The sequence below is a fragment of the Arvicanthis niloticus genome, chromosome 2 (assembly GCF_011762505.2).
Source record: "Arvicanthis niloticus isolate mArvNil1 chromosome 2, mArvNil1.pat.X, whole genome shotgun sequence".
Lineage (NCBI taxonomy): Eukaryota > Metazoa > Chordata > Mammalia > Rodentia > Muridae > Arvicanthis > Arvicanthis niloticus.
The window spans coordinates 88,402,367-88,416,557 of record NC_047659.1 but is presented as its reverse complement, the minus strand read 5'-3'; the positions used below and the strand labels follow the sequence as shown (position 1 = coordinate 88,416,557).

Sequence of the window (14,191 nt, the reverse complement as noted above, 5' to 3'; positions counted from 1 at the left end):
TGGGCAGTGGTGGTATGTGCCTTTAATCCTAGCACTTAAGAGACAGACAGAGGCAGGCAGATCTCTGAGTTGGAGGCCAGCCTGGTCTAAGGAATGAGTTTCAACACAGCCATGGCCACACAGAGAAACCCTATCTCTGGAAAACCAAACCAAAGAAACAGTCTTTACATTATGTGTACCAAGTAGGAATGAATAAATAGCTCTATTGCTTTTTGACCTATTATTAAAATCTAATTTAACAATAACTTTATATTTACATTTAAAAAGAAAAATATATTCACATAAAGTTCATGTCTATGAACGGTCTGTAGAGGTTTTATAGCTACTTTTTTTTAGTAAATCTTTCACTTTAATTGCTCTTGTCCTCAAAGTCATTTAAAACTAGCTATTTTACTTTTTTTGAAGACAATGTTACATATATGTAGACCAGACTAGCCTCTAACTCAGAGATCCACTTGTAAGTCTCCATCTTGCTAGTACTGTTTTCACTATACTTCCCAAAAGCTAACTGTAGTTAAGGCAGGATAAATGCAATATTGGGATGAGCTGAAGTTAATCAGTAATTACAAGCCAAACTGTCCTTTTCCTTTGATCTCTACTAGAGGACAAACAGCACACAGGTTCAGACTCAAAGCAGTCCAGACTGTGTGTCTGATCAGTAAGCTTTTTGGTCACTAAAGCTGTTTGCTCCCTTGTTAAATATCAGGACTCAGAAAAAAGCTGCCAAGGAAAACAAAGGGTGGCTAAAGGTTACTATTTCATTCATATTCATATTCTCTCTCTCCCTCTGTGTGTGTATTTGTGTATTTTTAAAAGGCAAAGTTAAACAATACTCTGGTTTGATGCATTTGTTAAGGTTATTTGCTACATGTTCTCAACTTCTACCTAGTATTTTTTAGTCAAACAAGCCTCAAAGTATGTACATTCATCACCTAATTCATCAATAAACTTCCAATTAACTCCTAAACCAAGCATACAGTTACATATCCAAGAAGTTATTTCTGAGTTAACAAATTACCTCAGAATAGCAGGCTAAATATCAAGGACTAATGATAATATATATTAATATTTTTGCTAGTTGTTCATGACCAAAACTGGCAGTTTACACATAAGTTGACAGACTTTTGGTTGGACCAATTAAAATTCTAACAGATTAAACCAAGAACAGTGAACTGGCTAGCAAATCTTTCTCACCAGTAAAAAATCTTAGCTGGATCACAGCTTACAAGAACATGAGCTGTTTACCTCATGAAATAACTGAAACTGAAAAGGATTATTTCTCCCAAGAAAGTAAACATTTGACCCTATTACTGTGATATTTAAATTCACCTCTTGAGTTGAAACTATGAGAAACATGTCCTTTTCCACCTAAAATGAGGGAACATCATCAAACCTACCTGTACTTCTACAATGTGCTCAGAAAGGCATTAAGACCAGTTTTTAAATAAAACCCTAGACAGGAAGTGATGGCACATGCCTCTATCTGTGGAAGAAGACAGAGGCAGAAAGATCTCTGAGTTTGAGGCCAGACTGGTCTACAGAGTGAGTTCCAGCACTGTACAGAGAAACCCTGCCTTAAAAAAAAAAAAAAGAGGGGGGGGAGGGGGAGGGGAAGAAGAAGAAGGAAGAGGAGGAGGAGGAAGAGGAGGAGGAAGAGAGGGAGGGAGGGAGGTAGGTTGGTTGGTTCTGTGTAGTCCTGACTGTCCTGGAACTTCCTCTGTAAACCAGAGCTGGCCTCAAACTCAAAAGACCCACCTGCCTCTGCCTCCTGAGTGCTGGGATCAAAGGCATGTACCACCACCCCTCAGCTTGTTTTGTTTTATGAAGCAAAAAACAAAACAAAAAACAAACAAACCAAAAATACAGAACTAGACCTTTATCTCTCTGGTCTTCCCAGTATATGTTCTGTATCTACCTATTTTTTCCAATCTTTACTCAGAACATGAAAGCAAATGTTCACAATATACTGGTATTATTTTGTTTGTTAGATAAGAGGCAGAAAGGCAGGCAGATCTCTGTGAATTTGAGGCCAGCCAGGGCTACATGAGACACTGCCTCTCTCAAAAGAAGATAAACAAACAAATAAAAAATTTCCTCATTCCAAGTATCACAGACACAAATCTCATAGATTTAATGACTTTAGCTCTCGACTGTTAGGGTACAGTTATGACACCAAACATCACAGAACAGTATTTAAATGCTGGAGAATAATACACTTTACCTGTGTTCTGTGTTAACTTCTGAAACCAAATGTGTTAGATTAACATGGTTTTGGTAAGTGACCAAGTAAGAATGACTTACTGGTGTTCCTGGTCACCAAGTAAAGCTTTAAGAGACTGGCATGATGTTAGTATGTCTCTTATGGAACTCCTGATATTGGCATTCAAGTCCAGTAGATTTTTGTTCACTTTTCCAACTAATCCACGCTGATGGTGTAGGATATTAGTCCCCTTATAATCCCTAACTAACTGGAGGGTGTAAAGAAGATTATTTAAACCAAACAAGTCTGAGAAGTTGGAATAGATAGTAAGACTTCATCTCCTAATGAAAATAAAATGGTTAGTAATCCCGATTTGTTTCTGAATGTACGGTATCAGTTGTTTGCAAGTTTTCTATCTCTTTACTCAAAATCCATGTGTTTACATTACCACCATAATATCAGGCAGCATTTGCTTATATATGTCAAAAATAATATAATTAGCAAAATCAAGTGAGTGTATCTACCACTGGTAACATTAAAACAAATCATACACTATTAGCATATTAGAAGAGTCCATAATGCTTAGTTCAAACTCTTTCAATTACAAATGAGCCAGCGTCACTCACCCTTGATCACAGAATTAGTTATAAGAAAAGCATGTCTCCTGATTTCAAGTTTAATGTTCTTTGTATTATACTACATTGCACAAAACAGTTAAAAGTTAGATATGCAAATTACTTCAAAATGATCACTTTAATTCTATAGTGCAGTATTTCAAAAATTTTAGCTACTCAAAAACATTTTTCTAAACAAATCATTTCTACTTTACCACCCAGCATGTTTTTAACAGTCTGAATAAAATTTCATTTTCCGTAAAACTATAATTTTAAAAGAGAACTGAACAGACATTTCAAAGCCTAAGTATTCTCATATACAATATTTTCTTTTGTATATGGTAATTTAAAAAAAAAAAAGATGTGACCTTCCTAGACTATCTCAAGGAAAAAGAAACAGATACAAACTAAAAAAAAAAAAATTTCAAGGTCATCTTTGTACTGTTCAATAAAAAAAAAAAAAAAACAGAACAAATTCCAACAATACTAGACTAGTAAACATTAATGTATACCATACACTAGCCACTAAAAGTCACATTCTAGAAAGATAACTCAAACATAGCAAAAAATATTCACATATATTTATCTACTGTAACATTCACTATGAAATTCCATTCCACTCAGAAAAAGAGTGAGGGTGTGCTGTGTCTGTGTGTGTACAAACATTAGCTATGTAATTCTTAAATAAAGCTTTTCACATAGTGCTTGGAACAATGTGAAAAAATCTAATATATGAACATTATTAAAATCATGTGTAAAGGAATATACAGTTACATAACAAATGTTAGTCCTTGATATCTCATGGTAGCACAACAAATAAATTATTTCCCCCTAAATACTTCTCAGTGCACTGGCAACAGCATTAGGAAGCCTATAGTTTTTACCCTTTCCCCATCAGTGAGCTTCTTTATTCCTAACCAGTTTATTATAGTTGGCGCTATGGAGAAGTTGTAAAAGAAAGGGACTTTCAAATCTTTGAAATCAACCAGATAAATGAGTACCTTTTTGTTGACAGTGCATAGCTCAGAGCCCAACACAATGATTATCCAGGAGTATCCAGGATAGTTTTAGGTCTCACCTATTATTTCTAAAACTTGAGAAAATAAAACATGTCAAAAATGAAGCCAATTTTGGGCTTAGGAAATAAAAGGGTAAATCTTCTTTAAAAGGTAATTTATTTTCCCATAATTTTTCGGCCTATTTTCTAACAAAGCTAAATAATCCCTAGTGTATAAACAAAGTCATACACACAAAAGTGTATAACAAGCATTATGAAATAAGGCGCAATAACACACATAAAAATGTGTGTTATTTTGAGAATGATTTTGAAATCTGAGTAAGTACAGAACAAGTGCACAATGATACAGGAGGACAGAATGTTGGAGATCACGACATAATTGAGTCTTTTGAGAGAAAATTATTTCCACAAGTTTTTTGTTTTCTTTTGTTTATTATTTTGAGTATGTTAGCATAGTTAAAGAAATAATAACTAAAAACCAAAAGCTTTATATCAAAGAGAAGTGAAGCAAGGTGAGCAAGCATTGAGTTCAACTGAATTCTAAGCAAATTTTATATTATGTATCCATGATACCTACATAAACATACATTACTTGAATTGTTACACAGCTTGCCAATGTTTCTTTCTATTCAGTTCTAGAATACTTCCTAACTATATGTGTATAACGTATGCATACACACAAATAAGATAAATGGAATTAAATACATATATTCACATAGTCCCACTGTGAAGTATGTTTTTAATGAAGCACTAAATGATATAACCACAAAATTTGCTTTTGACAGGAGAAATGGTTCTAACATGGATTATACTACCAAAAATTTATCACAAGTGATTCAATTTTAATTAGCCTAGTCTAAAATTACTGTAAATCCTAGCTTGCTAATTCTGACATGGCATTTGGTTCTGGCTTATTTGTGCACAATAAACAAAACGCTTGGTTTTTCAGATACTTCACTCCTCTAAGTGCTTTGGTCAAACTGGCAAAGGCCATGCAGTGTTATACTCATTCAACAACAAATTACCAAGGCCCTTATGCATTACATAATATATACTTAGGTGTTCAAAATTTTATTTAAAAGGCTAATCCATTATATACATAAGATATATCTTTACTGGAAACAATTGGAGCATCATAAAATAAAGTATTAACTTTGAAAATAAAACTATATTGCCAGTTCCTTTATTTGTGATATAAAGCAGTTTACTTCTAGAGTATATTTACTGTCTTTTGAAAAGTCTAATTAAAATATGTTTTATTACATTTATTTGTGTGACTGTTTTCAATGTATGGGTGCCATATGTATACATGGAAGTCAGAGAACTTGTGGGAACAGGTTCTACTGTGTAAGTCCCAGAAATGAAACTCAGGTCATCAGGCTACAAAGTATAAAGCGTCTTCACCAGTTGAGCCATCTTACCTGCCTAAAAATCTTATTTTCAAACATGAATTTGAAACAATCTAAGGCTTCATCCTAGTCTCGTGCATTTTTCCCTCATTTGACTTATTACTGATAAGCTGCCTTTTACACTTTTATATAATACACCTTCCACTAATTCTTGATTAGATATGTAAGCACCTCAGTTACCTATTTCCACACACACATATACACACAAAGTCTAAATTCAAATAATGGTTTTTCAAAATGATGGCTCTAAAAGGCTCTACTATATTTTAGCACAGTGGCTATCAATTTTTGAAAGTTAACATGGGCTTCCAAGAAATTGATCATTTTCACTTTCTTTAAAAGGCTAGAAACAAAGAAAAAGATGAAGCAATAAAGTATTAAGAATAATTTCTACTGTAATCAAATCCCTATGAAAGATAGCTTAAGAGAGAAAATAAAAAAATAAAAACAAGGCCATTTTAAACCAAGCCTAAGCCCATGAGGGCTCTACTGGATCTCTCGTTTTTTTCCTAATGTGTAATTACAAATAATGAATTTTCATTTCAAAACTTCACCTCCTATGTTAAAGATGAGATACACAAATGACCAGATTAAAAAGGACATTCCAAGAAATTCACTTTGTGGCTGAGCTAAAGCACAAGTAAACAGTTTTGGTTCTATCAGCAATGATTAGCAAATGAACACAATCATTTCCTAACATTAACTAACCATCACCACCCAGTTTTGCCCTATGGAGAACCTCTCAGAGGACAATACATGCTAAAATAGATTACCCTTTTACTACCCAAACTGACACTGTTACAAGGCTCCTCAAGAACAATGGATTAAGGCAGTATATCTCTGTGAAAACAATTTTAAAAATCTGGACGAATAATTTCCAAATCACCCGTAAGTACCTTTGGGGGAGGGGGGGCTATTTCAAGGCATCAGTATCTTGAGATTTAAAACCATAGTTAATATTTTTTTCATTTTAGTTCAACAACGGTTCCATCCACTGAGATCTCTCTCATACACTCACTTGCACTTTCAATTTACTATAGAACCAAAAAAGGCCCGTTTTGAAACAATATATTCTATGCTTGCATTAATCTACATCTCATCATTTGTTCCTCGGCCATAGTAAGGGAATACTACTTTCTAAACTATTAAACTGGTAAGACATCTTTCCCATCTCTAAAATAGATCTTAAGATTTTTATCCCAGCTGCTTTATTGCAAGATACTAATAAAAGTTCCCGTCATTCCCTTCAGCATTTCCGCAGTTTTCCTCCCAGCCCAGCACTATCTGAGACAGGCTTCTTGATCTCTCTCAAAATAGGTCTAGTCTGCGGAAGGCAGTGACAGTGTACTGCACTGTGAATGGACAGCCAGGTATTTTATGAATGGAGGCGATCACGTGATCCCAGCACCTCCCCGAACTGATATTTCCCACATAACTGTGTCAACATTCTGAGAACTGGGGTAGTTGTTTGTCTGTGCGCGTATGTTCCAAAATTTAATCTAAAACTTCAAATTCTCCTCACTTTCTGAGCCCAAAAATCTACACAAGGACAAATAAGCTTCTAATGGTTTTCTCAGGAAACCCTTTCAAGTTGTCCAAGGTGATGGATGTTTAATTATTTTTTTTATGAATGAAGTGTGCTATGCAAATGAGGGCGATTCACAAAAAGAGAGAACATGGCGGCCACTTCTGCTTCTAGACTGCACTGACTGCAGCAATCCAACTCCTTCCACACCCGCTCCTCAGTGCGTGCTTTTCAAAAGTGGGGGGGGGGGGACCGGACGACGTTGCTCGGCATTTTTCTAGCTATTTTACGGTAAACGGGCTTCGGCACTGGCCTTTAAAGCCTTCCAGAAAAGATCTGACTTGAGGAATACACTTTATTTAAAAGAACGTATCCTAAGGACTCGTCTTCATTTAACTCTTCACAGCCCTCCAAAAATAAACAAAACTTGAATTCAATTACAAAAAAAAAAGTCACCAAAATCTGCCCCCAAATTAACTCTCTTCTCAACAGGAAACTCTTACAGCACCATTATTCCTCCAAGAGGCTGCTACATTAAAGCAAACTATTTAAAAGGCACGGTGATTCGTTTGGAAAACCTAAGGACAGTCCAAATAAGCAAAAACTTAAAAGTCATGGATGAAGCTCCGATAAAGTCACTAACGCGTTCGGCAATGTAAACCGTGCTTTTTCACAGACGGAAGCCAAACACCAGCATTCAAAATTTTTAATTACTCTGTTCTTGATGAAGATGGGTTCAATACTCGCGAAGGTAAAAACACAATACTCAACATCGCCCACACTCCAGGTGTCCTTAATCCTATTTAATTCTTAAAATGTTTCCCTAACCCTATCTTTTTACTAGAATAGTATAGGTCATAAGTTTAAAAAGTGGGGCGGGGGGCGAAGGCTTAATCGGTATTTAAGAGTCACTGAGTCATCGAATTAGGATTCAAGAGCAGTTTGCGGCTGGAGGAGCTCCCACACATTAGTTTCCGAGCGAAATAGCTGTAAAGGCAGGGTGGCTGGGTGTTCAAGGTGTTGGGGGGTGCGAGTGTGATGCCGGAGTGAAGGGCAGGCAAAGGGTAGTTTCTACTCCACTTTGAGATACCCACATAATTACTCCGTCTCGGAGACGTCCGATTGCTACGCCGCCTCTGCACTGCACTCGATCCCCTTCCCCAAGCAGAGAGGCGAAAATGCACGAATGGGAAGGGGTGCTGCCATTAAAGAAAATGGCCCGACACATCGGGCATCTATCACCTCACGGGCGGGACAAGCTGGGGGAGGGGGCTGCCCACCGGGCTCAACCAGGCCAGGGTTCGCTTACTCGTTGTCAGAAGTCGCCGTCTCCTCGCTCATCTTTCCCTCACCGTGATCCGCTCAGGAGATGGAGGAGCAACAGCAGGCGGGGAAGCAGCGGCAGCGGCGGCACCGAGGGGCGGCGGGCGACGACGGCCGGCGGGGCGCGCGGGCAGCGGCTCGGGGGCCTCACCATGGTGGACACCTCACCCGGAGCGGCGCCCCGCGAGCCGGGCAGCCCGGCCACCCCCGCAGGGGGGCGGCGGCAGCGAGCGCGGCCGTGGCGACCCCAGCGGTTCGCCGCGCCGAGGTCGGGTGCAGAGCCGAGACGGCGCGGGCGACTGCGGGCGCTGAGGGGGACGCGGCCGGTGGCTGAGGCGGTGCTCCTCTCAGGGGCGCGGCGACGGTCGGGCGGCGGGAGCCGGCGGGGGGCAGCCGAGCGCTGGCTGCGGGAGGCGGCGCGGTCCCGCCGAGGTGCCGCGCACCATCTCCCGCCTGGCCGCCGGCTGCCCGCGCGGCGCGCCTGGTCGGCCCTCGGGGGCTCCCTCAGACGCGCTCCAGCTGGGGGCCGCAGGCAGGGCGCGAGGCGAGCGTCGGAGCCCGAGGGCACAGTGCGGAGCGACGGTGAGGAGGACCGAGATCAGCGCAGCTCCGCGGTCCGCTCCTCACGCCCGCGAGAGGGGAGCCGCGAGGGGGGCGGCGGAAGCGCTCACGCCGCCCGCTCCTTCCGCCGCTCGAACTGGGGGCGCCCGCGGGAGAGGCAGGCGAAGTAGTCCCTCGCGACTTCGGCGGCGGCGGGGCTCGCGCGGGCGCTGGCGGGAGGACGTGGGGCGCGGCTGAGAGCCGGAGGCGCGGGGCCTCGGAGGGTTGAGGGAGACCTAAAAGCCCCGGCCCGCAGTCGAATCACTGCAGCTCCAGATCGTGGGCAGCATAACAAGTTTCAGAAAAGTAGTTCCCTCCTCCCCTAGCTTCCCAAATCGCCGGGCAGCGGGAGCGGGGCGCGGAGGGTGGCGGAGGGATATGTCGCTGCACTGCATCGCGCGCGTGTGCGTGCGCGCGCTCCAAACTCTTGGCACGCCGCGGCAAGGGGGCGGGGGTGGGAGCAGTGAGCAGAGCTTCTCTGGGACTGGTATTGTTGCGACCTGCAACTCACGGTTACTCGGCCTGGACTATCCCGGTTGCCCGGACGAGCAGGCAGCACACCGTGTGCTCCGGGAAGAAATCAGGGGGCCACTCCGTTCTGCGCGTGCACGCGCGTGTGTGTGTTGTGTTTTTCTTGCAAAGAATGGAACTGGCATGAGTTCATCTCTTAGTGGGGGTTACAGGCCAAGACTGCAAAGCGAGCTCCTCCTGCTGTCCCTCTTGTTGCATTGCTGCAGTCCCCTTGCTGCTTGCACAAGGGTGGTGTGTGTGTGTGTGTGTGTGTGTGTGTGTGTGTGTGTGTAGAAAGAGTTGGTTTCAATACGTCGCAGCGCGATTCTCACTGCGCAAACAACAAGCAATGCTGGGCATTCATGTCTGAAAGCCCGAGTGCTTGTTAATGGAGAACGGCTTCCATTGAAGCCTGGGGTAGGCGGGTTACTGAATCTGGCGCATCTAGCAGCACAGGAAATAACTCCCGCTGCGAGCGAGGTTGCATAACTATAGCGCAGGAGAAGCCAGTGTGGCACGAACTTTGGCGAACGGAGGCGGAACGGTTGTTGGATAGGCAGCTGTCACGTTTGCATTGTCAGAGGACAATGTATGCAATCATCCCAAAAGGTCTTTTTTGCACAAGAACCTTCTAAGGTTGAGGGTTGGAGCCTGGGATCTTTGTGACCGGAGGGCTAGGAACTCCTAGCTCTAAATTCTATTATCTCTCCTCTATCTACGTAGTCAGCTTATAGACAAGATCGCCTGGGGGACTGACTCCCTAGTGCCCTAGTGCTCCCAAGTTCCCTAGGCGGTTCTGCGATAGGCTTTTCACTTTGTTCTCAAATTTCCTTAACCTCCAGGGAAGGAAGCTTGCTGCTCCAGCCACCTTGAGGTAAAGAACAATTCCAGGGGAAGAAGAAATCCAGAGGGCCTCCTAAGGAAACCGTCACTCTTCAGCCAAGGGTTTCCAGGAAGCCTCAGAATTGCTGCTCTCCGAATGAGTACACAGTAATGTGCTAACAGGACTGTGCACATAAGAGTGCCTAACGTATGTTTGAGGAAGGAATAAGGGCGCTAACCCAGCCAGGCGTGCACCAAAAACCCATACGGTGATCACTCAAGTTTCTTTATATAACTGCCTTCCGGCCACGTCTGCAGGATTGTTCATCTTTGGAGCAAGTGGCGATTGGGAAAGAGGAGTGAGTGAGTGAGTGAGAGAGGGAGGGAGGGAGGGAGGGAGGGAGGGAGGGAGGGAGGGAGAGAGTGAGTGAATGAGGCCTTGGAAGAGATCGTTACCCCTACCATTTTGAACTTGATCTTATGATGTGAAGAACCTGAACCCCAGAGCGTTGATGGTAGTCTGTTCTCCAGGTTCTGCCACTAACTGGTTCTGCCCACTCGTGTTTAAATCAATCTGGGCCAAACTGACACAGGCCTATGATTCTAGCTAATGTGGAGGCTGAGGTAGGAGGGTTGCAAGTTCAAGGTCTGCCTGGGTTACAGAACCAGTTGAAGGCTAGCCTCCTTAACTAGCAAGACCCTGTCTCAAAATAAAAATTTAAAATGAAAAAGGGGCCAAAGATCTAGCCTTCTAGCGGAATGCCTTGGGGGGAGGGTGGGGACAGACATTTGACCCTGGGCTAAATCCCCATTACTGAGGTGGGAGTGAAGAGCATGAGTCATGTCTAATCACCCATAGACTGTTCTTAAAGCAAATCACTTAAACTTGGTCTAGTTTATGTGGCTAATAGCATCTATTTCACAGAGCTTTTACATGGATTAATGGGCTAGCAACACACATAAAGAACTTAGAACAAATTCTGAGGTGATGGTATGTCCAGTTCTCACTATAATTTTGTAAAACAGAAGTTCTAATGCCCGTGTCAAAGTGATGGCATGTGAAGGTTAATTGTAAAGCACTCAGCATTGTTCAATCATTCAACAAATAACCATCTGTCCTCTTCTGTGCACCCCAGTAGACACACGACCTGGCCCCTGGTAAGCCATCAACAGTGATAACCATCATAGTTGTGATTAAGGACAAGGTTGGCCATTTACAAAGGCAGCTTTCTTTTTTGAGAAGACACAGCTGTCTGAGGCTCCTGTGCAGGCCAGAAATCATGAGCTGACTTTCGGGTAAGATGAGAAAACTGTCTTTGTTTATCATATATCAAGCAATGTACATACACATATACATACACACACACACACACACGCACACAGAGAGAGAGAGAGAGAGAGAGAGAGAACAGCCTAAATTATTAATACATCTATTAATTCTGTGCCCTATGGACAAGATGTGGGTGGTGGTCAAGCTATCAATTCTTTTTAGTTAAGATCCTTCTGTGTCCATTTTAAGAGGACATTTGTAGTTCTCACCATTTACCAATAGTTGACGATCTTACTTACTTTAAATATATATATATATATATATATATATATATATATATATATATATATCCCACTCAAGTTTAAACCAATCTAGGCCAGTCTGACACAGGCCTATGATTCCAGCTAATATAGAGGCTGAGGTAGGACGGTTGCAAGTTCAAGATCTGCCTGGTTATAGAACCAGTTTAATGTTGGGAGCCGACTTTAGCAGAAAGCGGCTAGATCAACTTTGCAGCCATCTGGAACCATATACCCTGATGAAAGATTTGGTTTTCAATAGCCTACAACAGCTAAAGCACACTCTGATACCCCACATATTTTGTGTTGCTGTTTACTGGCCCCAGCTGCAAGGTGCACGTGGTAGTCACGCCTGCAAGGCAATGCAGTTCACGTGCTGTCCACGTGCTATCTACACCATACATGCTTATAAGGCGCACGTGCTATCCACGCCTGCAAGGCATTGCGGTGCACGTGCTGTCCACGCTATAGACGCCTGTAAGGCTTACGTCATATCAACACCTACAAGGCACGTGGTATCCACGCGCCTACAAGGCACGTGGCAAAAGCCTATAAATAGCTCCGAATTCCCTTCAATAAACGAGACTTGATCAGAATCTCTGTCTTGTCTCCATTCTTCGTGTCTCTTCCCCTTTATCCCCACTCTCTCTCTCGCTAGACCCTGACCCTCGGACCGGAACGGGCAATACGGGCTACAACAGTTTGGCGTCCAACATCGGGCTCCAATAAGCACAACAGTTTGGTGCCCAAGCGTGGGGGGTTCGCGACAGTTTAATATATATTATACATTAAAATATTTTTTAACTGTGGAACAGAAATGATCTTACAAGGATGCTCAGAGCCTGGTGTCTAGATCTTGAAGTATAAAAGATATGTCCCAGTGACATGGGACAAGAAGACCTCTGCTGCTGCAAGCTCTTTAAGTGTCAGCCAAGAGCTGGAGCTCCAGGACATTGGATGCCTCGATCAGTTTGCTACTGTGTGGGCCTGGGAACATCTCCATTAGCCTCAGAACCTGCTCTTAATCTTGGTGGGAGAAGAGGGTGATCTATCGGAATTCTTTCATCAGTGGACATCTAATGGGAGAGCCTGGTGACATCCTCATCTACCTAGTAGCATTTGCAGCCCGTTGTTATGAGGCCTTACCTCAAGCAGTAGTCTCCAAGATGGATACCAACCAACGATGTTACCCAGTCCATCTGTCCCAAGAGTCTGCCTGCAAGTACACAGACTTGCCCCATGAGACCGTCTTTGAAGACCAGGTTATGAGACCTGCAGAGCCTTCCTCTGATTTAAACTGCCCTTGCCAGTTGCTTCAAAATAAAAGACTGCAGAGATTGAGGACTCAAGATTGGCTATAGGCAAGTATATTTCCCTCACTATTTATATTGAAATTTTCCACTATAAAAGTCTTTCCCCCATCATCTTCTGTGAGTGCCTCTTTTTGGACTCCTTTTTCCAAAGCGTTGAGCATCAAACCCAGAATGTTTTGTGAACTAAGCAATGCTTTATCTCAAACTCTGCCCCCAGCCCTGTGAGTGGTGAGGCCCTCACCTAGAGGCTCTAGTCATCATGGTTGTAGTATACCTAACAGCTCTCCTTTTCCAGAAGTACGCCATCTTAGTCCTTCACAGTCTTCCACTTTCTTTGCAAGTACCTTGTCAGCCTGTCTCCTAATACATCCCTAGCTAAAACCACTGCTCTAGCCAGCAAAAAAAAACAAAAAAAAAAACAAAAAAAAAAAAAAAAAAAAAACAAAAAACAAAAAACAAAAAAACAGCCAAACAAACAAAAAGAAACAGCCTCTCCAGCCTCTCCTGTATGTGAGAAGCTACAGACATCACAGTTACATCTTAAGTCCCAGCTCTGGCAATTGCTACTAGTCACAGATTCCAAGGCTAGGTTGTGGCTCTTCAAGGGAGAGGACATTTGTATTTGCTTGGTTGTTTTTCTCTGAGGGTGGGGCTGAGGAAGAAGGCTGGCCACAATTGTTGGTTCCCACAGTTGGCAAGCTCTCTGTACTTTGTCCTCAGCTTCTTAAAAGTTGGCCACAGCCACAAACACCAACCAGTTACAAGGTAGTGCAGTGGTTCTCAACCTGAATGTATGATACTTACATAACGGTAGCAAAACTACAGTTGTCAGATATTTGTAACAATAACAAAATTACAGTTATGGAGTAGCAACAAAATAATTTTATGGTCAGGGGTCACCACAACATGAGGAACTGAACGTATTAAAGGGTCGCAGTGTTAGGAAGGTTGAAAATCACTGGGGTAGTGGCTGTAACCTCGAAGCCAAATGAACCCTTTTCTCCCCAGCTGACTTTTGGTTGTATTTGTCATAGCAATAGAAAGGAAAATGGAATCATGAGTAGTGCCAAGGGCCAAAGAGAGAGGAGCAAAACCTCAATTGTCAAGTGAGACAAGGATGGGATAATTTCAGAAAAGCTAAGTCATAGGTGGAGTCTAAGTTTCCAGCATATAAAATAGTCCAAGTTTGGTTAATACATTGCTTGCCAACTCGACAGGATCTAGAAACACCTAAGAAACAGGCCTTTGAAGGGTTTTCTACTTAGTTAGCCTAGGTGGAAAGACCCAC

The 14,191-nt window shown here is 42.6% G+C and overlaps 1 protein-coding gene and 1 long non-coding RNA gene across 2 annotated transcripts in view; one reads left to right on the top strand and one right to left on the bottom strand.

The window, feature by feature from the left end:
• Spred1 (sprouty related EVH1 domain containing 1) overlaps nucleotides 1-8,218 on the bottom strand; it is a 59,831-nt gene extending 51,613 nt beyond the window's left edge. The window contains exon 1 of the mRNA XM_034494857.2: nucleotides 8,076-8,218. Coding sequence (XP_034350748.1) covers nucleotides 8,076-8,107 — 32 coding nt within the window. The 5' untranslated portion in view covers nucleotides 8,108-8,218. The remainder of the gene's footprint in view (nucleotides 1-8,075) is intronic.
• Nucleotides 8,219-9,209: 991 nt separating this feature from the next.
• LOC143441400 (uncharacterized) lies at nucleotides 9,210-13,273 on the top strand. Its single transcript, XR_013108754.1, has 3 exons — nucleotides 9,210-10,290; nucleotides 11,158-11,317; nucleotides 12,406-13,273. It is a non-coding gene; the product is annotated as an uncharacterized LOC143441400 (long non-coding RNA).
• Nucleotides 13,274-14,191: the final 918 nt, after the last annotated feature.